Source organism: Denticeps clupeoides, chromosome 1 (genome assembly GCF_900700375.1).
Source record: "Denticeps clupeoides chromosome 1, fDenClu1.1, whole genome shotgun sequence".
Classification (NCBI taxonomy): Eukaryota; Metazoa; Chordata; class Actinopteri; order Clupeiformes; family Denticipitidae; genus Denticeps; species Denticeps clupeoides.
This window is the reverse complement of record NC_041707.1, coordinates 4,689,832-4,711,522: the sequence shown is the minus strand read 5'-3', so window position 1 is coordinate 4,711,522 and position 21,691 is coordinate 4,689,832. Positions and strand designations below refer to the sequence as shown.

General features: G+C 46.1%; 1 protein-coding gene across 3 annotated transcripts; it reads right to left on the bottom strand.

Annotated features, from left to right (window-relative positions):
• Positions 1 to 5,206: 5,206 nt before the first annotated feature.
• syne3 (spectrin repeat containing, nuclear envelope family member 3) lies at positions 5,207 to 20,377 on the bottom strand. Of its 3 annotated transcripts, none has more exons than XM_028971904.1 (18): positions 20,296 to 20,377; positions 19,741 to 19,898; positions 19,482 to 19,654; positions 18,360 to 18,669; positions 17,856 to 18,011; positions 17,429 to 17,773; positions 16,893 to 17,029; positions 16,125 to 16,299; positions 15,514 to 15,696; positions 14,528 to 14,671; positions 14,312 to 14,446; positions 14,072 to 14,233; positions 13,798 to 13,970; positions 13,177 to 13,714; positions 12,915 to 13,070; positions 10,525 to 10,698; positions 10,370 to 10,414; positions 5,207 to 8,100 (listed from the first exon to the last, which is right to left on the bottom strand). In XM_028971904.1, exons 2-18 carry the CDS (start codon positions 19,882 to 19,884, stop codon positions 7,915 to 7,917), a joined length of 3,336 nt encoding a protein of 1,111 aa, XP_028827737.1. In that variant the 5' UTR covers positions 19,885 to 19,898; positions 20,296 to 20,377; the 3' UTR covers positions 5,207 to 7,914. The 3 variants fall into 3 exon arrangements, with proteins under 3 accessions (XP_028827737.1, XP_028827746.1, XP_028827756.1); XM_028971913.1 differs by lacking the exon at positions 5,207 to 8,100 and adding an exon at positions 9,085 to 10,149; XM_028971923.1 differs by lacking the exon at positions 5,207 to 8,100 and adding an exon at positions 9,085 to 9,478.
• Positions 20,378 to 21,691: the final 1,314 nt, after the last annotated feature.

Sequence of the window (21,691 nt, the reverse complement as noted above, 5' to 3'; positions counted from 1 at the left end):
TTTCTTCAAAATAGCCGCCCTTTGATGAGCTTCAAGAGGTCGTCACCTGAAATAGTTCTCCAACAGTCTTGAAGGAGTTCCCAGAGGTGGTTAGCACTTGTTGACCCCTTTGCCTTCACTCTGCGGTCCAGCTCACCCCAAACCATCTGGATTGGGTTCAGGTCCGGTGACTGTGGAGGCCAGGTCTCCACTTTTTGTTAAGTACATAACTCCACATGCGTTCATTCATAGTTTTGATGCCGTCAGTGAGAATCTACCAACGTAAATGGTCATGAAAATAAAGAAAACACATTGAATGAGAAGATGTGTCCAAACTTTTGGCCTCTACTGTATATATACACACACACTACTATGAACATCTTTTGTTTGCACTGGCTTGCACTGATGCAGCAGTTTTCATGTGCGGTTTAAAATGGGGAGGCTGAATGGTTTGACCCATTTGCCCAAAAGGATTTTAGTATATATTTATTTACATATTTTTTTTAATTAAAGGTTAGCCACCGCCGGCTCCTGTGAAAAGCCAGACAAGCTGGTTAAGCTGGTGCACCAGCTAGTTTGACCATCGCAAGCCATGTTTTCCACACTGGTCATACCAGCTCAGGCCAGCAGTTAACATACCGCTCATATCTTCAGCTTTTTCACAGACAGGCGGATATGTCATCGTAACCGTGGCCACGCGGGTTCCAGGGGAATTGGGGCAGATGATCTTGGACGCCACTATTAGGTTCCGCGAGTATCGATGACAGCTTGACAGACCATGAAAACTCGGGAACAAAGCCTCCAAGGAGACGCTGTCTCCTGGGCTGAACTTAAAAAAAAAAAAAAGTGCAGAAACGAGCAAGGACTGCAATCTGGTTTGGGTTGAATATGTGGCTTGTTTGAAATGTGACACTCAGATATGCTTGGTTTTGTAAAAAAAAAAAAAATCACTTCATGGAGAATTCCAGAGTCACATGACAGGTAGAAATCTCATCGCGCATGCCGCGCTTTTAGCCCTCGTTCCCGTCCAGCCTCATCTGCAAAAACATGTTGACCTTGACCTTCCTCCTGCACGCACAGTGGAACGTGTGTCTCGCTTTCCTAGGAACCCATCATGGGACATGTATCCACTTTCGGCAGTCCCGTGCTTCCAGTACGACAACCATGAAGTTACGCCAATGGTTGATTTTTATAAATTGTCATTGATATAAGAAACCAGGGATCCATTTTGATACATTTCTTCCCATAAATTGCCACAAGGACCGAAAACTTAAAAGGTCAAATGACAGAGGGGCAGAATCCGAAAATGACTGATCCAGTCTCCTGGGGGTGTGTGAACGAACCAGCATGGCCTTCATCCAAGGACAAAACCATTCCTGCCTCTATTTGGAACTGCAGAGAAGGGAACAACACAAAAGCATGAAGAAGCATCGCAGATGCAGGAGGAGAGAAGACAGCTGTGCAGACCGAGGGTGGATGGTGGCCTCATGAATACTCCAGTAATCCCAAGTATTTAGTCTGGATGAGTGGTCTGTGATGCTGATCCCTGGAGATTAATGGTTCCCTCACCAATAAAGTTGCAGAGATGACTGAACCATCTTCTAAAATCAGAGTTCACATCATTTCTCCAAATTCTGATGGCAGAATAATAAAAAGAAGCAGTGGACATTCTTCGGAAAGCAGTAGAAGCCCGGAAAGAAGCAGGAAAGTCCACCCCGTGACCATCTGTCCCCCGCATTATCCCATGCGAGCCTCCCATCAACACAGACACAGGCCATATAGAACTGCAGCATGAGGGCAACACCACCACCTCAGCCCAGCTCCAGCTCCAATTGGTTGGTCGGATACAGGAACTGGCGGTCAGAGCACCGGTTCTAAACGTTGGCGATGGCCTCCAGCCACGCATTCGCGTGTCATCGTGTGACCTCTGTCCCATAACACAGGTCCCCATTTTCCCAAGTGTATTAATGCACTCGCTTATATATCAGCGACGTTCCCTATTCCTTACAGATACAAAAAGATTTAATAAATATGATATATTCTTACAGCCATACGGCTTCCGGAGCTGCGCTGTTTTTAAGTGTCATATTTATTCATTTCATTGAAGTTTTTAAGTGAATGTCTTCTGAAGGCATCACCTCACCAACATTTACATTTACATTTATGGCATTTGGCAGACGCTCTTATCCAGAGTGACTTACAACGTGCTGTCAAGTTACCATCGATGAAGAGGTCAGTGCCGATTCATTAGGGCCCCCAACTATGAATACAATCTTTTGTTCACTCTGTTGTAGTTTCTGTACATAAGTAAAATATAAGAAAGTTACAAGTTCATCTAAATATTCTCTAAAGAGGAAGTTCTTGTTCTTGCTGTTTGAAGATAGTCAGTGACTGAGCTGTTCTGACCTCGAGGGGAAGTTCATTCCACCACCGAGGGGCAGAGACGGAGAAGAGTCTAGATGAATGTCTTCCTTTTACCTTCAGAGATGGAGGACCAGGCGAGCAGTACTGGAGGCTCGGAGTATACCAGGTGCAGTGCGAGGTGTAAGATGGTGCTACTCCATGGCTTTGTAGGCCAGCTCAGTATTTTGAACCTGATGCGTGCAACTACTGGGAGCCAGTGGAGGGAACGTATACGGGAAGGTTGAAGATCAGTCGTGCTCCTGCATTTTGTATGAGTTGTAGAGGTCGGACGGTACTCAACCTCCGGCCTTCAAGAGACACTAAATAACATTCATTCAGGTACAGCCATGACACTTTAAAACAGTGCAGTGTGTAGCCTAGCAACAGCTCAGCTTCAACCCGAAAATGCACTGCTGATAACAATCTATGTTTCGCCAAATAACGCAAGTCAGAGTTAAACACGCTCCCCCCAATTCCCCATCCTCTTCCTCTCTTCTCCTCCCCCTGAACCCCCTGCAGGCTGTACTTATCAGCCAACATGTTGCCTCTTTTACCAGATATTCATGCACACTGCATTATGGGGCGGTGGTGGCCTAGCGGTTAATGAAGTGACCCCGTAATCAGAAGGTTCGAATCCCGATCCGCCAAGGTGCCACTGGGGTGCCACTGAGCAAAGCACCGTCCCCACACACTGCTCCCCGGGCGCCTGTCATGGCTGCCCACTGCTCACCAAGGGCAGGGACGGATTACGGACCGGGCCAGCGGAGAACTTGCATTGGAGAACTTGCAATGCGTAAATCATGGGGAGAGACCTATCTTTTCCCATGGTAATAACCAGGCTGCTGAATAGAAATGGGATGATTAGCAAAAGTGCTTTGATTTAGAGTATGAATTGTATGACATTCAAATAATGTTTGTTATGGTACGATTAACGTGTGCTGTGCAGTGTATCACAATGACAATCCCTTCACTTTTTGGATGGGAGTCATAGGACACATAAATACCGCGTAATAATAACTAACGTGAATAATGTCTCGTCTCCTCAACGAAAATAAAGTTTTTACAACAACTCGCATCCTACAAAAATCCTTATCGGCGACTCACTTGATGCAAAATCTGCTCCACAAATGCACGCAACGCACGAACACAGTACAGTATTCTAGTAAAATATTTTATGGAGCGGGCACAGTAGGCGCGTCCCCACCGAGACGGCGACGTAAATACCCTGGCGACTGTGCCCGTGCTCTGCGAGGGGTGGGCCTCTCGTTTTACTGGCCTACTCGGTCGCGACCTGCCGCTCGGCCCCAGAACAGGTCGGATCAGGTTTCCGTCCGTGATGGCGTAAAGCCGCGGTGCTCACAAACAGGCGGCAGGGGTATGTGCACGGCCTAAACACAAACGTTAAATCTAATCACCGCGGATCGGACAGGCTCCCGTCCGCGGATGTGCTTCGGCTGATGCCCTGCTTCCTCCAGACCCCTGGTCACTATTAGATCATGAGCGCATGGGGCTGCGCTCCCCATGCGCTCCCCATTAAAAGTGCCTTCGAACCGATGCGATTCAGACGCCAGAACATTATGGAGACAAGAAAGATGAAAGAGTGGAAAGGAGGGGATTCGGGCCGTGTTGAGTAAACAGATTTAGATCATGTGGATCCTTCTGGAGGACGTAGTCCTCGGCCCTAGAAGTTTGCATTGTTTAACACCTGGTATTTATGTCTGAACGCAGAATCTCAGCTCATTCACTGATGGTAGTGGCCTAGTGGACAACACATTCGCCTGTGAACCAGAAGACCCAGGTTCAATTCCCACTTACTACCATTGTGTCCCTGAGCAAGACACCTAACCCTGAGTGTCTCCAGGGGGGGGGACTGTCCCCATAACTACTGATTGTAAGTCGCTCTGGATAGGGGCGTCTGATAAATGCTGTAAATGTAAATGGATTCGCCCACAAATTGCGGAATTGTTCCAAAAGTTAACGTGCAAGCAGTGAACCGAAATGCTGCGCTGGTGGGCGGATGCGTAGGAGCGCTCCAACACTTCCCAGCGAGCAGGAATATCATTCGAATAAATTAGGCCCCGTCGGCAGCCTCGGAGGGGAGTCGAAGAACGGGCTGCAAAGCTTCGCCAGTGTAACAGATCTGGCACCATTTGTCAGCTTCAGATTAGGCCAAGCGGCCTAAATGCAAGGGATCCCTTATTATCACATTGTTTACTAATATTACAATCTTATCATATTGCTGCTACTTGTCAGTCTTGTTTGTCTCAACCTGCGATGTATGATGGGTCGTTGCACCATGTCCTTTGTCGTGTATTATTTACTACATTTCTTAATTTTAAATTGTTTTTTTTTTCTTTTTTTTGCACACTGTGAATCCCCCAGAGCTTCACAATTCCATCTCTGTGTACTTGCAATTTAGCGAGATGACAAATTTCATTTTGACTTTGACTCAACTAATGAGCATAATGATATTAAAACCACAATCTCTGAGTCACTGATATAATATCTTGACATCATTAAAAGATTTGGTTCAATTCTAAACTGAAGCTGCAGAGTTAGGTTGTAGTTTTCATACGAATAAAAAAAAAAAAAAAAAAAAAAAACATGGACTCGTGTCAGGCCAAAAGCTACAGTGTGGAGTTTCATTGTTGCAGAACTTGTTAGACCTGTTTTAACATGCTGGCCGTCCACCGGAAACGTGGCGGCTTCACGCAGATTAGGTTCAGCTCTTCTTGAGCAGAGATTAGTTGCCATGACATGAGACACACATAAGAAATATGTATACAACAGCTCTCTCTTATATACAAAACAATACAAAGGCACGTTGTGCGTTGCATATTTATTTTCACTGCGAATACAGTACAAAAATATTAAACACCAGCTTGGTAAATATAATATGCAGCATATTAATACAATAGTAAAATAAAGTTATTGTACCGTATAAAAGCTTTTCAAATATAATACTCCTTAGTGCATTTTAAAGCAGTTGCACCAGCTTGCATTGCCACACGCTGACTTATATATTTACTTTTGCATGATTAGCTGGAACTAGGGCTGGGTGTTCTTAATTATGATTATCATGGGCATCATTAAATAGCCTAAGAACCTATTTCCTTGCATACAGATACATTACCGAACATACATTACAGATACATTATAAAAGATATAATGCACCTTCCAACACCTTCCATTCAAGTATGGACATCATTATATATCAAAATGATTGACTCAGAAAGCACACATATTAGGCATTTTAACTTTTAAAATATAACCAGAAAACTTAATTGATCCTAGAGGAATTTATGCTTATGTAATATAGCCTGGGATGTAACAGTATAGGATAATACATTTTTTGGAGACCATAAAGGACGATTAATATGAATTGCATTTGACTAAATCTCTTTGCTCATCTAACAACAGTGTTTAATTTTCTGTGATAATTATCATCTGATCGATGCTTTTAATAAAACAATTTGTTCACAATTGTGAGAACTCAAAACCACCCAATATACTTTTCACATATTTTCTTTATATTAATTTCTCAATTTTGTAAAAAGATTGATAGAAATCACCCAGCCCTAATTAGAAAATGCAATAAACACCAGTGTGAATCCGAACCTCCTTAAAGCAAATTTCTTAAGAATCCCTGATTGCACTCCCACTCTGGCGTATGCGCCAAAAACTCTTACGCTACAACAGCTTTGCAAACTACAAAAAAAAAAAAAGTAAGCTAAAGCTGCACAGAAAATATCACTTAATTTTAGGAGCTCGGTTGGCATGGCATGGGTATTTTATACCATTTAAAGAGTTACACCCTATTATGAATTTTCTTTGCTTTTATATCGGTCTTGTTGGTCCCCTAATAATGTATCTGAAGTCTCTTTCCAAAATTCAGCCATGGTACAGAATTACAGCCACTTTGATCCAGTCCCACAATGAGATTTCCCTGGATGTACCGTTTTGGTGTCTGTAGCTTTAAATGCTAACGAAGAAGAGAAAGGAGGGACGAGGAGGACATTTTCATTATAGGGGACCTTTAATATCCAAAAAGCCTCTCAGATGGAATACCAAATTCCAGGTTTAGCTCTGAAATGAAACAGTTCCAGCTATAAACCTTTTCAAAGGGCAGCTTCTGACGCAACGTAATACTGTCACTCTCAGTATCCCTCTCGGCCAGTCAAAAACTGACCACGGTAATAATGAGAGCTTAATTGTGCAGCCTTAAACACAGTACACTCATATCAATCCAAAGCGGCCTATTCTACCATGGATATTTCAACATGCTAGATATTGTGGCGTTATTTGTAAAAGTTGTGAAATTAAGAGGGAAAACCAGCATATTAATATGCAAAAAACAAGGGCACTGCATGAAAAAGCAAAAACCTTAAATACTGCTTATATTCTATTTTGTCGCAGCCGCCTGTATTATAGAACGTGAACAAGTTCAATACTGCATCAAATAAGCAAGTTTTAACATGCCAGTCTTCATAATGGATCCATCAATAAAAAAAGAAAAAAGAACGAGCTTTTACCACTGCAGGCTAAGATGAAGGAGGCCTTTGTCAAGCAAACGTGCATCGTCCCAAAGTAAAAGAAATAATTGAGCTCTAACCATATTAAAATCGTTTTTAAACTATTTGTAGCTTGCAATCTAATTTCCCTAACGAAGACTGTAATGACTGACCCTTAACTGGATTTGGTCGCTGTTACTGTAGCATGACGCAGAGCCACAACCGGGGTCAGAGGAACAAAGGTTAAGTCGGTTTTTTTAAAAAACGGACCCTACAGCCAATGCCTTCCAAATTATGCCTAAAATGTAACCGCTGTTGACATTCAGAATCAAGAAAAAATAGACCACATAGTAATACATAGCACCGTAAAATGATTTTTTTGGACCAGAGTTAAAAAAAGAGTAAAATAAAGTCAAACCCTAGGCTAAGAGAAAAAAAAACCCACAGTGCATATGGAGTGGACCAAAACCATGAAGTATCTAAAAACACCCCCCCGTTCGTCACACAAATTATTACGGTCCCTCACCCAAAAGTAACAAAAAAAAAAAAAAAGATATTATTGCAATTTAGAGAAGGATAAAATGCAACTACTGCAAGGCCTTTGCTCTTCTGACAAGGGCAGTGCTGCACTGCAGAATAAAAGAATTTCAGGGACGTCGGCCATCTGTGACTTGTAGTCTGATTAACATGCATTTTTAAAGAGCCACCAAGCAGGTCTCTGCTGGACTAGATAAAAGGCCCAAACTGGCGTACACTCGTGGGTGCAGCGCGTGGAACAGCTTGAGTCGAGTGGAACAGGTTGAAAGAGCCAAGCTCGCCCACACACAGACACTGCTGTGCAGAAACGCAGCAGTGGGACGAGGGGAGGGGGGAATTAAGATTTACTTAATAATAAAAAAAAAAGAATAATCATCTGCATCTCTTTTTTTCCTACTGTGGTCATGAAAAAGCCTCATTCTGAAGAATTAATAACGAACGGTAGAACACTCCACCATGGCGTTTGGATGCAGCTCTCTCTCCCCTACGTGGGCGGAGGGCCGTCATACCGCAGCATGATGTTGAAGGAGCGGGCGAAGTTGTTGGACAGGGAGCAGCTGGTGCCTTCGTCCATCATTGGCAGCAGGAAGGCCAGCAGGAGCAGCGCCAGCAGGAGGAGCTGGAGGGGAAGGGCCACCCGGCAGACCCTGTAGAGGAACCCGCAGCAGCCCTGGCAAACACACAGCACACCTCAAAAATGACATAAAAACTACACTACAAGCACGCCAACAGCTACTGATTAATATTTAGTCCTAAAGGACCACACATTCAGAAGTCTTAAATAACAAATTTGAACTACATAGTGCATTTTATCTAAAAAAAAAAAATAAAGAAAAGAATCAAATTAACATAAAAAATAATTTTAGGAGTAAGGATTAATAAATATACATACACACATTTACTAAGAAATGAAATATGAAAATAATGGTAGCCATATTTAAACATGTGAGAGGTTACATGAGAAACTAACGTGGTCATTTTCTTGACCCGTGTTGTTGCACGCACATCCAAGTACGGTCCTTCGCAGCGTGGCAATACAGCGAGAGCATTTCTCAGAGTGGGATGTACAGATCGACCGCCGCGAGACGCGGACGCGTCAAGGACGCATCTTGAAGACTGGTCGGCGATCCACGGATGAAAGGCAGGTGGAACATTTCCGCCTACAGCCCTCCGCCTCGGCTCTTCCCGCGTTTCTCTGGCGGGGGCAGAGAAGGTGACACCTCCCCCGCATCTCCTGCCTCTGCTCCTCAGCAGCGTGCGAGTGTGAGGGCGTAGGAGGATGACGAAAGAGCGTCTCCGCTTCTTCGCCACACACCCCTCACCCCGGGGAACAAATCCTCTGAGGATTCCTCTCAAAAAGCCACCCGCCTGCTGGCTGATCAGCACAACGCGAACGTCCCCACTGTTTTCGAAAGACGGTCTTACAAAGACCGTACCTCCAGAACGGCTTTAAGACATTAGATAAACGGAAGGTTGCGGGTTCAAATCTCGAACTGCCAAACTGGGTGGTAGCAGCCTAGTGGGTAACACACTCGCCTATGAACCAGAGGGTTCAAATCCCACTTACTACCATCGTGTCCCTGAGCAAGACACTTAACCCTGAGTGTCTCCAGGGGGGGACTGTCCCTGTAACTAATGATTGTAAGTCGCTCTGGATAAGGATGTCTGGAAGATGCTGTAAATGTGAACTGCCACTGAGGTCCCCTTGTTCAAAGCACCGTCCCCACATGTTGCTCCACGGGCGCAACTTCACTTTCAGATTTATCGGAGGATCGTCCTACCCACTGTGTAGATTCGGGAGTCAAAGCAGAGAGGCTCAAGGAGGAGCTCCTGAGCCCCAGCGAACCAGAAAACGAGGGCAATTTCTCTTTATTACTATGTACATAAAAAAATTTTTTTTTAAAAAGAATTCGGTGGGTTGCTCTGAACTCCTGAATTTCTGATCAGATGTGGGTGGTCAGAGGTCAAGTTTGTCTCCGGTGTGCAGCAAGGACCTGCTTGATTTTCATGTCTTCCACTCCTCACCAGAAACACAAAAGATCCTTTACCTGCAGAAACGATACGTGAAACTGGACAGTAATGTCAGGAGACAGAAGGCGAACCGGCTGGCCTGCGACCAATTGAATTCCATTCAATTTCCTTCGCGTCGCACTCCTCGTTTTACGGCCGCGGCGATGCCCTGTTCCGGAATGTGAGCAGGAGCGTGCGCTATTTGATTAACCGAAGCCTTTGGACGCCGCAACTTACTCTGCAAACATCCTCTGTTTAGACTGCCGCCAAATGACAGGTGACTGAGTAACAGACGGCGGGTAATGAAACCCGTGGCCAAAAGCCCTCAGGCCCAGACGCTTCCTTCTTAAGGGGGCGCGCCTGTGTGTGCGTTATATGGGCTCATAATGGAGTCCTTTAAACATTAACTTTAATCAACAAAACAGAACATTACAACCACCGCCTACAAGGAAAGTGCTGAAATGACACTCGAAAGTCCATCAAATTGACGCCTCATAAGTTAGAATTAAATGAGAAGGCAGATTTTTGTGACCCGCAAGGTTGGACTGTGACCCCGCCCCCCCCCAGGGTGAGATAACCAGCGATGGGAATGCTTTCATTCAGTCATGAGAAGTGGTGGTCTGGGAGAGGTGGGCCTCCTCAGCGTCTCTTCTTCTCCAGACAACGTGCGGTGGCCCGAAATGAAGTCTGCGAGGGGTGGGCTCCAGTTCTGGTGGGGGTTTTCAGACGGACTTGCTCACAATAGCGATCGCAGCCGTTTTTATACGGCGGTACATATAAAATACGCAGGAAATCTGATATTCAGCTAATAACAACAGGAAAGTCCCAATGTCGATAACATCAACAGAAACAAAAAAAAAAAAAACCAGCAGGACCAGTTATACACTTTTTGAGTGACTTTTAAGAGTGTTATATAAATATATAAGTACCTTTTCTTTACGTGTACCAATTTCTGCTCGTGGTGAAGCAGCCACCTGCAACAAAGCAGCAGATATAAATAGCCACACACGTAACATGCAATAAAATGGTGGTTTAGTGCTGCATTTGCAGCATTTTACTGCCCTCTGCTGGTCACACAACATACCTCGCACGCACGTCTGGCCCTGAGGACGCCCACGTCCTTCAGCTTGGATTTGTAAAGCATCCAGCGATAGCGCAGCTCCTCCAGGTTCAAGTCTTCCACCCCCGAGTCCGGACCCCGAGCATCTAGGAGCTGCTGGATTTGAGACTGACCCCAGGGCACACGGGAATGGAGACCCTGCAACGACGCACACAACAGTGTGCAATAAGGTTTATGTGCAATAAGGTTTCTACCTCACCCTTTCATTTAAATTTTAGATTTTATATCATATGTCTTCCTTTTTTTTTTCCCCTACACAAAGTATTTAAGATACTTCTCCGGCTCAAGAGCAGCACCTAATTTCGTTGTTCTTGTTACAATGACAAAGATATTCTGACTTCTGATTCACAGGTGCATTATAAATTAGATCATCATGAAAAAATAGAGCATGGGCAACAATGAATTCATATTTCTTATGACAAAACCGCTAAACATAATGAATTCATAGCCATTTTCACATTTTTAGTATTTGTTGTATCATGAGGTAGTGAAGTGTGTTTGATTAATCAGTTTTTTCCTCATTTTACCTTCATGGTTGCTTTGTTCACTATTGTCACCATTAAAAGCCTCTTCATGAGATAAAAGATAAGATAAAAAAAAAAAAAAAAGCTCAGTACTGTTTGAAACCATCCCTGTTGCCCAACTTAAGGTGGTGGAGAAAAGACGAGAGCGTGAAATGCTGCCATCACAGTAAAAGCTCCCTGAATAGGAGAGCCTGATTTGGAGAGCTCCCTGATTTGGTAGTAGCCTAGTGGGTAAGACACTCGCCTGTGAACCAGAAGACCCCGGTTCAAATCCCACTTACTACCATTGTGTCCCTGAGCAAGACACTTAACCCTGAGTGTCTCCAGGGGGGGACTGTCCCTGTAACTACTGATTGCAAGTCGCTCTGGATAAGGCTGTCTGATAAATGCTATAAATGTAAATGGAGACACGCACAGCTTCAAATTGTTGACTTGTTTGCAATTTTTTTCGTTTATTACATAACCTCACGTTTTATTTCATACTTCATGTGCATTCATTTCATTAATGTAAAAAACGCAAGACTCATAAACGAGTAGGTGTCCAAACTTTTGTTACTGATCCTGGAGCGGGAAGTAATGTGCCTGGAAAGCAGTACAGACTCAGGCTCCAAACCCTCGCTAAAGATGCTATAACTGGACTTGTGTCTTCCTTTATACAGCTTCAGGAGGCTAATTAAGTAGCCGTGGACTTTTTTTTTTGTTGCAGTGTTCAGGTCCAGTTGAAAGCATGTCATGTTTTTCTCTGAGAGAGAGAGAGGGTTCATTGCAGGGTTGATGATACGGACACATGCCGGTCAGCTGGAACTGAACTCACGGCTAGTTAATCATCCTCCTTCAGCATTATATTTTCACACTGTTAGGAAAATTTGTAACATCATCCAAATTTTTTTTTACCTGTTTTTCCAGGCACATTACCTTTCTCTATTACTACCTTTCAAACCTCAAATTCTTTCGCGCCCCCCCTCTGGTGAAGTATATAGAGAAAGGAGGCCCGCCGGGAAGAAAGAGAATGAATCTCACGACGCTGCTGCAGGTTTCAGTGACACGCTCACTGTGTCAGGACCAGGGCAGATGACTAACTCCGCCCACAGCATAGTGACGTACTACCACTATATACAACTGTTACAAGGTGAGCGCATGTAACAATGTACAAAATGTATGGGATGCATCGCGATGCTTCGATATCGAGGCATTGATAATGTAATCGAATCGTGAAACTTTGTGAAAAGGGGGTGACCCCTGACCCACTCAAAAGGAAGCAGCTTAAATGTAGTTTGCTTTAGTCTGCAAACGTGCACCACAGTGACCGAAAGCGTGGCATCCACACATCTTCGGGGCAGTGGTGGCCTAGCGGTTAAGGAATCAGAAGGTTGCCGGTTCGATTCCCAATCCGCCAAGTTGCCACTGAGCAAAGCACCGTCCCCACACACTGCTCCTCGGGCGCCTGTCATGGCTGCCCACTGCTCACTCAGGGTGAAGGGTTAAATGCAGATGACAAATTTCACTGTGTGCATCGTGTGCTGTGCTGCTGTGTATCACATGTGACAATCACTTCACTTTATTATTTTACTTTATCTATACACACAGTGCAGAACATCTCCACGTTCGGCTTTTAACAACACTAAATTAAACTGTTCCGACACTAATGCAAGAAAACACGTCACAGACGAGGAACAGAGCGGAAATCGCTACCAAACCTCTCAACAGTAATGTTTTCAAGTCACATCAAACAAAGCATGAAACTTTCATGCGGTGGGGGAGAAAAAAAGAGAGAGCGAGAGAGAGAGAGAGAGAGAGAGAGAGAGAACACAATACATCAACACGACCGACCTTAAGCGCATTCTGTCTGATCTTCAGCTCTTCTGCGCTCGGGGCTCTCCGGCTCAGAATCCCTGAGAGCGAGTCGCTTTCTTTCTGAAGCCAGCCTTCAAACTCCCTCCGCCTCGTCTCAAAGTCAGCGGGACTCCAGCGCTCCTTTGAAGCCACCTGAAGGGTGGTTACGCCACAATATGAATAAAAAAAAACAACAAAAAAAAACACAAGGCCCGTGAAAGGGGTCTCACGCAACATGCAAAGATCATGAAGCCCTTACCGGGGTGCCTTTAGATGACTCAGCTCCCTCGTGGTCACTGGTGGCACATTCCATGCGATAAGCAGAGGATCTCTGCTCTTTGGGACGCTCACCAGTCCATCCCATGGCCCGTTTCCCACCACCTGTGGCCAGACCAGTTCTTCCAGACCCACTTTGCAAGCGGCCGGAATCCAGCTCATCTACAGACCCGCCACGGTCACGTTGCTCTCCTCTCCAAATCCCTTGTCTCTGACTGGTTCCAGTGTTCTGATTGGTGGAAAAAAGGGTCTCCGGATGGCCCGCTTGAGCCCAGCGTTGTCGTTTTCTAAAATCGTACGTTTCCCCAGCAGAGCAAAGTTCTTCATTGGCCTCAAAACCAGCCCAGTTCCCAGAACCCTCACAAGCCGTGAGGTTGTGGCGTGGACTGAGTTTTCTCTTTGGAGGTTCTTCTGCTCCGTCTCCACCATCTGGCCTTGGTCCAGTGAGCACGTCTTCAGCCTGCTGTTTAACTTTGGACCCAATGGAACTTGTCCTAGTAGAGCTGTGGTCATTCAGAAGTCTGAAACAGCAGAAACATTCGACTGTAAATCAGAAGTTCTGGCCGTTAAAAAAAAAATGCTTCGTGTGAAATGACCAACTGACCTGAAGAGGTTGAGACTGAGGGCATGCAGCGACATCCAGGACTCTCTCAGCCTCTTCAGGTCCCGGACGATGTGAACTTTGCCCTCCTCTGAGGTCTTGGCCAGAACATTGTGACCTTGTGCCTCGGCCTGGTCAAGCTGGAGCTCCTTCTCTGGAAACTCCCCCAGCGCCCTCTGCATGCCGAAAGCAGCAAACAAAGTGCAGATAGACATCAAGACGACCTCATCGAGAACTTGCTGTATGAACGAGGTGACCAAAGCAAAACTGAAGAGACCTCAGCCTCGCGCTGACGGTTTTCCACGCTCCAGTCTCCGTTCGGACCGCGGAAGGACTCCAGCTTTTGCCTCATGATCATCAACCACTTCTCTAGGTTCAACAGGCTGTCGTGGAAGTCCTCGTGCTCCACTACGCTTTGCTCACTCTCGTTGACCTTCACCTACAGAAGGTGGCACAGATCAGAAGCGCACTGGTGCGACCGTTTCCATTTTCTGTTTTCGTGAACGAGACTTGTTACCCTGACTTTGGTGTACAGCAACTTCCAGTCTGCAAACAGGCACTCGAATTTCGCTCTGTTGGCCGGGCCTGATGACACCAGGGTCTCCAGGGCCGTGATGTGCGCCTCGCAATCTTCCAAGTCTTTCCTGATGACCTGAGGACACGACGTGCAGTGAGATCCGCTGCTCACGGTAACAGAACACACCACACCCATAATACAATGCAATAATCGCACCTTGAGCTGATCAGCCTGACTTTTCTTGGCTAAAATGTCTGGCTGAAGGCAGTCAACAGCCTGAAATCGTTCACTGACGGCAGTCAGTTTTTTGCGGATGGACTGATAAGCCTCGCCAAAGTCCTTTGTTCTGGATATTAAAGCCTGAGGGAAAAAAAAAATAATAAAAAATACATTTAGTGAAAGTGCAGTGATTGTGAAACACTGCAGCACAGCACACGGTGACACAACAAAATGTGTCCTCTGCTTTTAACCCATCACCCTTGGTGAGCAGTGGGCAGCCATGACAGGCACCCGGGGAGCAGTGTGTGGGGACGGTGCTTTTACTCAGAGGCACCTTGGCAGGTTGGGATTCGAACCGGCAACCTTCTGATTATGGGGCCGCCTCCTTAACCGCTAGGCCACCACTGCCCCACAATTTATCCATTAAGAACATTCATTTTCTAGCACAGTTTATGCTAAATCCACACACATTTCTCTAAAACTGGTTTTCGGTTTCTAAAAAGCCTGCGTCCACACGGGAGCGCTATCTGAAATGTTGTGGTCCACACAGAGTAGCAGAAAACACCCTGATCACTGTTTTCAGCCCCCACCACGCCTGTAAGTGGCGCTGTAACTTCCTGGTTTCCTTGTTTGGCATCTAGTTCTCCGGTGAGTAAAAGAAAAAAGTAAAAAAAAAAGTAAAAATTGTGTCTTTTCGTTAGAAATGTGCACCGTAGAGGATGTCTTGTAGTTGCTGGAGCTCAACCACAGACATGTTATCCTCCATTGTTTTATGTATGACCTTGTATGTTTGGGGTTATAGGTCAGGTTGGAGGTTGGGATAATAAGTCAGCATGTCCCCCCAAAAAAAGCTGCTTTACCGTCCACACGGAAAAGAGAAATTCACTCCAGAACGGATAGAAATTTTCCCGGTTCATAGAAAAACGCTCTCGTGTGGACGGGGCCTGAATAGCACATTTCAGGATCTGGCGAAGGGGAGGCACCTGGAGGCGGCTCTTCCTCTGCAGCAGCTGACCGTGCAGCAGCTCCCGCCGCCTGACGCTGGAGCTCAGCTCCGTCAGCAGACTCTCGGCTTTCTCGCCCCCGAACACCGAGCTCAGCAGGTCTCTTTTCACCTGCAGCTGGCTCAGCCGCTCCTGCAGGCGCAGGCTGTGTTGCAGGAGTTTCTACAGCAGGAAAAAAAAACATTTAAATATTTAAATCATTAATAATTTATTAGAGTACTTAATAGTAATATTGTACGTTCAATCCAAAACTCTGTACATTCCTGTTTTTTTAAACCGGTTTAAATCCTTGGTTATAACTATAAAAAGATTTTCTATGATTTTGATGTGAAATTATACAAGACAGTTATACTGCCTATACAGTGGTGGCCTAGCGGGGGTCTGGAAGCGGACCCGTGATCAGAAAGTTGTTGGTTCGAATCCCGAACCCAAGCATTTCGTTGTGTGCACTGGCTGCTGTGGTGTCACTTTTTGTGCCAAAATTAATCACTTTCGCTTTACAAGAATAATTCTGATGTCATGGAATAAAACAGCCTTAGTTTATGCTCTTTTTGCATTTTCCTCCACTGCGCTCAATAATCAGAACATACCTCAATATTCTGCACGAACAGGGCGATGTGCGAGAAGTCAGTCACTTCGGCCGAAGACTCCAGGACCTGAGCCACCATCTGGCTCCACTGGCTGAAGCCGTGCAGGGGGTCCTGCAGCACGGTCTTCAGACTGGCCTCGCTCTCACAGGACAGCCTGAACGCCCGGCCCTTTACACTGCAGAAAACGGGGTCGGGAGAAATCACGTTAGCACGTCACCTGATCAGATACTGTTACGGTAACCGTTTCTTAACCTCCCTAAAAGGCACAGGCTCCCTAAAAAACAACATTTATTTCTTATATAGCCCAAAATCACAAACAGTATGTCTCAATGTGCTTTGACAGGCCCTACAGTTGACACCCCCACACTTGAAAGGGACTGTCCCCCCGGAGACACTCGGGGTTAAGGGTCTTGCCCAGTAGTGGCTTAGCGGTTAAGGAAGCGGTGCCGTAATCAGAAGGTTGCCCGTTCGAATCTAGACCCGCCAAGGTGCCACTGAGCACACACTGCTCCCCGGGCGCCTGTTATGGCTGCCCACTGCTCACTCAGGGTGATGGGTTAAATGCAGAGGACAAATTTCACTGTGTGCACTGTGTGCTGTGCTGCTGTGTATCACATGTGACAATCACTACACTTTACACTGCTCACTCCGGGTGATTGTATAAAAGCAGAGGACACATTTTTGTTGTGTCACCATGTGCTGTGCTGCAGTGACAATCACTTCACTTTCACAATGGTAGTAAGTGGGGGTTTGTCTTTGGCATCTCACCTCTGATACTCTTTCACGGCACCCAGCAGGTTGTCAGAGAGGGGCTTGGAGTCCTTGGGGAAGTGGAAGAGCTCTTTCAGACGAGCCTTCAGCTCCTCCACTCCTGCTTCCTCAGTTATGAGGGCATTACGGACACCCTGGTGAACACACGCAAGCAGCAAGTTACTCCAGGAACACAGATGGACGCTTAAAAGGATTTTACCCACAACTTCACTCCTTCACTCATAAACTGGATAAAAGGGTCAAAAAGCTTAAGAAAGTGGTTTAAAAAAGACGTAGTAGTCCAGACCCCTGCAAACAAAGCTAGAAAATGCTGTGCCCATGTTCTCTGGGGCTGAAAGTTGGGCCAGAACCTTCAAACCCCACCCTTACCCTGAAACCGGCCCATGTATTTATATGATATTTTTACTGGTTCATGGTAGAGTTCCATAAAATACATTTTTATTAAGGATTTATATACCCCGATCCACAACAGCTTGATGCGCACCAAAATGCTGAATGATTGCTGAGTGAAGTATAAACTGCAGAGAACCAACCGTGTGCTTCCGCCACAAAGCCACCAGCTGCTCCTCCGTCTGATGGCCGTTTTTATTCTCCAGCTCGCGGCTCAGTCTCTGGACCAGGGCTCGGAGCTGGCCAACGTCGGCCCAGAGCTGCCCGCTGAGGGCTGAGTACTGGTTCTCAGAGTCCAGGGTGGTCTGATGAGAGCTGTGGACCTCGGCCAGCCTGAGTCGCAGCCTCTCCCAGGCCTGCCGGAGGGTCTCCAGCTCCCGGGTCACCTGCTCGGCCCCGCACGGCGAGCTGTTGGACCTGACGGCCTCCGCCAGGCACTCGATGTGCAGCAGGGTGTTCTCCTCCTGGAGGACGCTGTCATTCAGCTCCTGAGAAGACAACGAGACAGCGAGTGAAGCTGAAAGGGAAACACCCGCCTATCATAGGACCACCAGAACCCTAAATAAATACCTCCAGAGCACCCATGTTGTCCTCAGCACCATCCATCTGATCAGTGAAGACGCTGACCTCCTCCGCCTTAGACACCAGCCATGCCTGGAAGGCCTGCACACAGATATGATACTGCTGATGCTCCTCGGCCATCTTCTGCAGTAACAATAACCTTTCCTGCAAAGATATGGAAAGTGGAAGCAACATGTATTTTAAGGAGGGAATTAGTCGCAATAATTATTCATTGCATAGTTTCATTTCTATGTATCAGCTAGCATTAGGTCACTATATATCTCAAAACTGTTATTTGATATGAAATATAGGACCGTATAGGCGTATTCAATCATTAAATTGTGTTGAATAGATTTTGTAATAATTTTAGCTCCACCAATCCACTCATCTAAAATGTCTTTCCATCTGTAGTGACATTCATTTTCCCCCCATTGCTGATATCTGTCCGAGAAATGAGGTATGGTTACACTTGGCGTAGAAATCTTTAAAAAAATCCAAGTAATCCCTTCTCACTTTGGCTTTGTCTTGAATTTGGTTGTAGGCCTCCTGCAGGGCCTTCTGCTTCTCCTCGTCCACGCTGGGGTCCTCCGTGCGGCTGTGCAGCGTGGCGCCTTCGTCCAGGAGCCTCTCCAGCAGCTGGGCTTGAGCCTGGACGTCACTGAGCAGCACCCGGTGGTGGTCAACCTGCCAGAGCTTCTCGCGCAGGCCCGGCTGCGGCTCCGGGCCGGTCTCCAGGGCCCGCCGCAGTTTCGCCACCCACAGTTCAAACTCTTCGTGGGCTTTCAGGTATTCAGCCCAGTGCAGCCACACCCATTCAATACGGCTACAAGAGGCAATGAGAATTCATTCCTTTACTTTCCAGCACATAAAATTAGAACTTGAAGGTTCCGTTGTGAGATTATTTAACATTAATACGAGTTCCCCCAGCCTGTCTATGGTCCTGCAGTAGCTAGAAAGGTTGATAGGTGTAGAGAGTGACTTTGGCGTTCAGAGAGCAGCAACATTGTCGGATCTGGATTGTTTGTCCCATTATGTGGTCATTAGGGGAAAGGTTACCTCCCCTTTCTCATGTTTTTTCCGCCCGGACAATTTCCCACCCCTCCCATGAAACATTATCTCCACCAATGCTTGAAAACACACGAAGCATTGCAGTTGTTTGGTGACTGGATGTAAAAATAAGCACAAAATGTATTTTTTAGTTCCGTCACATTAAGACTCTGTAGAACCAGTGGGTTCAATTATTTTTTTTTCTGGAAAAACGTCAACACTACTTCCTGTCTGCACCAAACATTGTGGTTGGTGAATGGTGTTGATGATGCTCAGCTTCTATAGGCCGCTCTCCTCCTCATTAGCATTTAAAGCTACAGACGGTGAAACGGCATGTCCTGGGAAATCTCATTGTGGGACTGGATCAAAGTGGCTGTAATTCTGCACCACGGCAGAATTTCGGAAAGAGACTTCAGAGACAGTATCAGGGGACCAACAAGACCGATATAAAAAGCAAAAAAAAAATGTAATGTCAAGGGACCTTTAAAATAAAAGAAGTATGCTGAGTGACAACATGACATGAGAAAACAAAAAATATATTCAAATCATTGCAAAAATGTCTGAAGCGTTGCGAGAACACTTCTGCACCTGTGGCAGTGTGTGATGTAAGTTGACGTCTCCTCCCATAACGCTTTGAGGTCCTTCAGCCGAGCGTGTGTCTGGTTCTTCGTCTCTTCGTCACCGTTCTGCAGCAGCGAGTCAGCAGCCACAAGCACCCGGTCCATCTTCGCCCGACCTTCCTCCTCAGAGCCGCGGATTTTCTTCGAGCACGCAAAAAATAAAATACAGTGAATACGTGCGGTGTGCCAACCAAGCGGAAGGGATGAGTCGGCTGTTCGGCGCCCACCTCCGTCTCTCTGAGCCGGGCCTCCAGCGCGGCCCGGGGCCCAGTGGTGTCGTCATGGGCCCGGAGTCTCTCCTGGACGGCCTGCATCCAGGACAGGGCCGCCTCAAGGCCCTCTTTGAACTCATGCTGCTCTTGTTGAGTCATGGGCGAGGCCGAACCTGGGAGTTGGACACAAGCAGAGCACTCAGAAAAGGAGGAAATGCGAGGTAAAAAAAAAAAATGTCTTTCTTTTCGTGTGGAGTAAGCAGAACACTCAGAATGCAATAAGGAGGAAACGCAGGGTAAATTAATAATAAAAAAAAATATTTAAGGCTGTTTTTAGGCGCCTATTCCACATTTGAAGGCCACGGTCTCGGGTTTAAAAACCACTTTCGATTGCAGCCTTGCGAGTTATTTATAGACTCCTCCACGCCCACACGGACGGCTCCTTAAAATAAGCCGGGGGGGGGTGTGGTGGCGACACCCCGTAAAACATACACCCGGAACCTGGCGTCCGAGTCTCGCAACCGTGCGAGGAGGACGCGGGGATGGCCAACGGGTACGAAAGCGGCTTACCCGCAGCGGCCCGATGCGCCACTAAAGTTCCGCCATAACGCAGGAAGTGACCGCGGGCGCCACGGACAGGCGAGAGCAGCCGATGCTCCGAACGCTCGTACGCCGAGGGCCCGCCAGGCAGAAGCAGCCGATCCGCCGACCAACCGATTCGTCCGCCGGCAAACTATTTACAGGTTTACAAGATTCAAGGTTGGTTTATTGTCAGCACAACAGTATACAGTATTGAAATAATGTTTCACACAGACGCCCCCTCCATAGTACAATCGTAAAAGATCCACACACACACACACAGTACAGGCCAAAAGTCTGTGTTTTCTTTATTTTCGATGTGTTTTCTTTATTTTCATGACCATTTACGTTGGTAGATTCTCACTGAAGGCATCAAAACTATGAATGAACACATGTGGAGTAATGTACTTAACAAAAAGTGGAGACCTGACCTCCACAGTCACCGGACCTGAACCCAATCCAGATAAAGTGAAGTGATTGTTATAGTTAAACACAGCAGCACAGAACACGGTGACACAACGAAATGTGTCCTCTGTATTTAACCACCACCCTTAGTGAGCTGTGGGAAGCAGTGTGTGGGGACTGTGCTTTGCCCACTGCTCACCAAAGGTTGATGGTTAAAAGCCGAGGACACATTCTGAGAAGATCATTAGAGTCTCTTTTCCCTCCATAATGGACATTAAAAATGTAAATGTAAATGTTAAAAACACAGGCTGCATCAGGAAAGCAACCAGAATTCTGAAGGACTCTGCACACCCCTCACATACACAGACCATCAGAACTCACACACACACACACACTACCTCCGTTATACTGAGTAATATTATCTATTAATGCACCATTCCATTTTGCACAGCAGCTTTTGCACTACTTTTACTTTGCATTATTCATTTCACTAGTTTAACGCTGTCTGTCTCATTATTGTCTACGTGTTTTTATGTTAAATGTTACTCTCGCACTGCCTGCGTCCCCTATTTGTACTTTATGTCAGTGTGTAACTTTGTTAAATTGTTTAAATGTTACATGTAGCACCAGGTTCCGGATAAATGTTGTTTTGTTTCACTATGAACCGTCTAACATGTATGCAGCTTGTCACACTTTTCTCTCAGGATGATAAGGCATGACCAGGCTCTCTTGGACCTTTTGTATAACATTCAGTTCTAACCTCTCTTATATCTGCCGGGACCTTTGGGTCACTGTTTTATGTGGATGAGTTCATACTTAATGTTCCACAAGGTAGGTGCAATCCGTCAATCATGTGTCTGCTTCCTTACCCGCTATGACCGCCACGTTCCTACCGCCATGTTCCTACCTCAGTAAAGTTAGCAGTGAATTCAGTATTCGACATTTACTGATCTCAAACCTAACCCTTACCCTATTATCTACA

Excerpts from the sequence above, each read along its gene's own strand:
- syne3 (XM_028971904.1), bottom strand. The coding sequence starts at position 19,884 with ATGACTCAACAAGAGCAGCATGAGTTCAAAGAGGGCCTTGAGGCGGCC. Across the intron at positions 18,012-18,359 it reads AAATTCAAGACAAAGCCAAA|GAAAGGTTATTGTTACTGCA; the intron begins GTGAGAAGGGAT and ends ATATCTTTGCAG. Across the intron at positions 14,672-15,513 it reads AGAGGAAGAGCCGCCTCCAG|GCTTTAATATCCAGAACAAA; the intron begins GTGCCTCCCCTT and ends TTTTTCCCTCAG.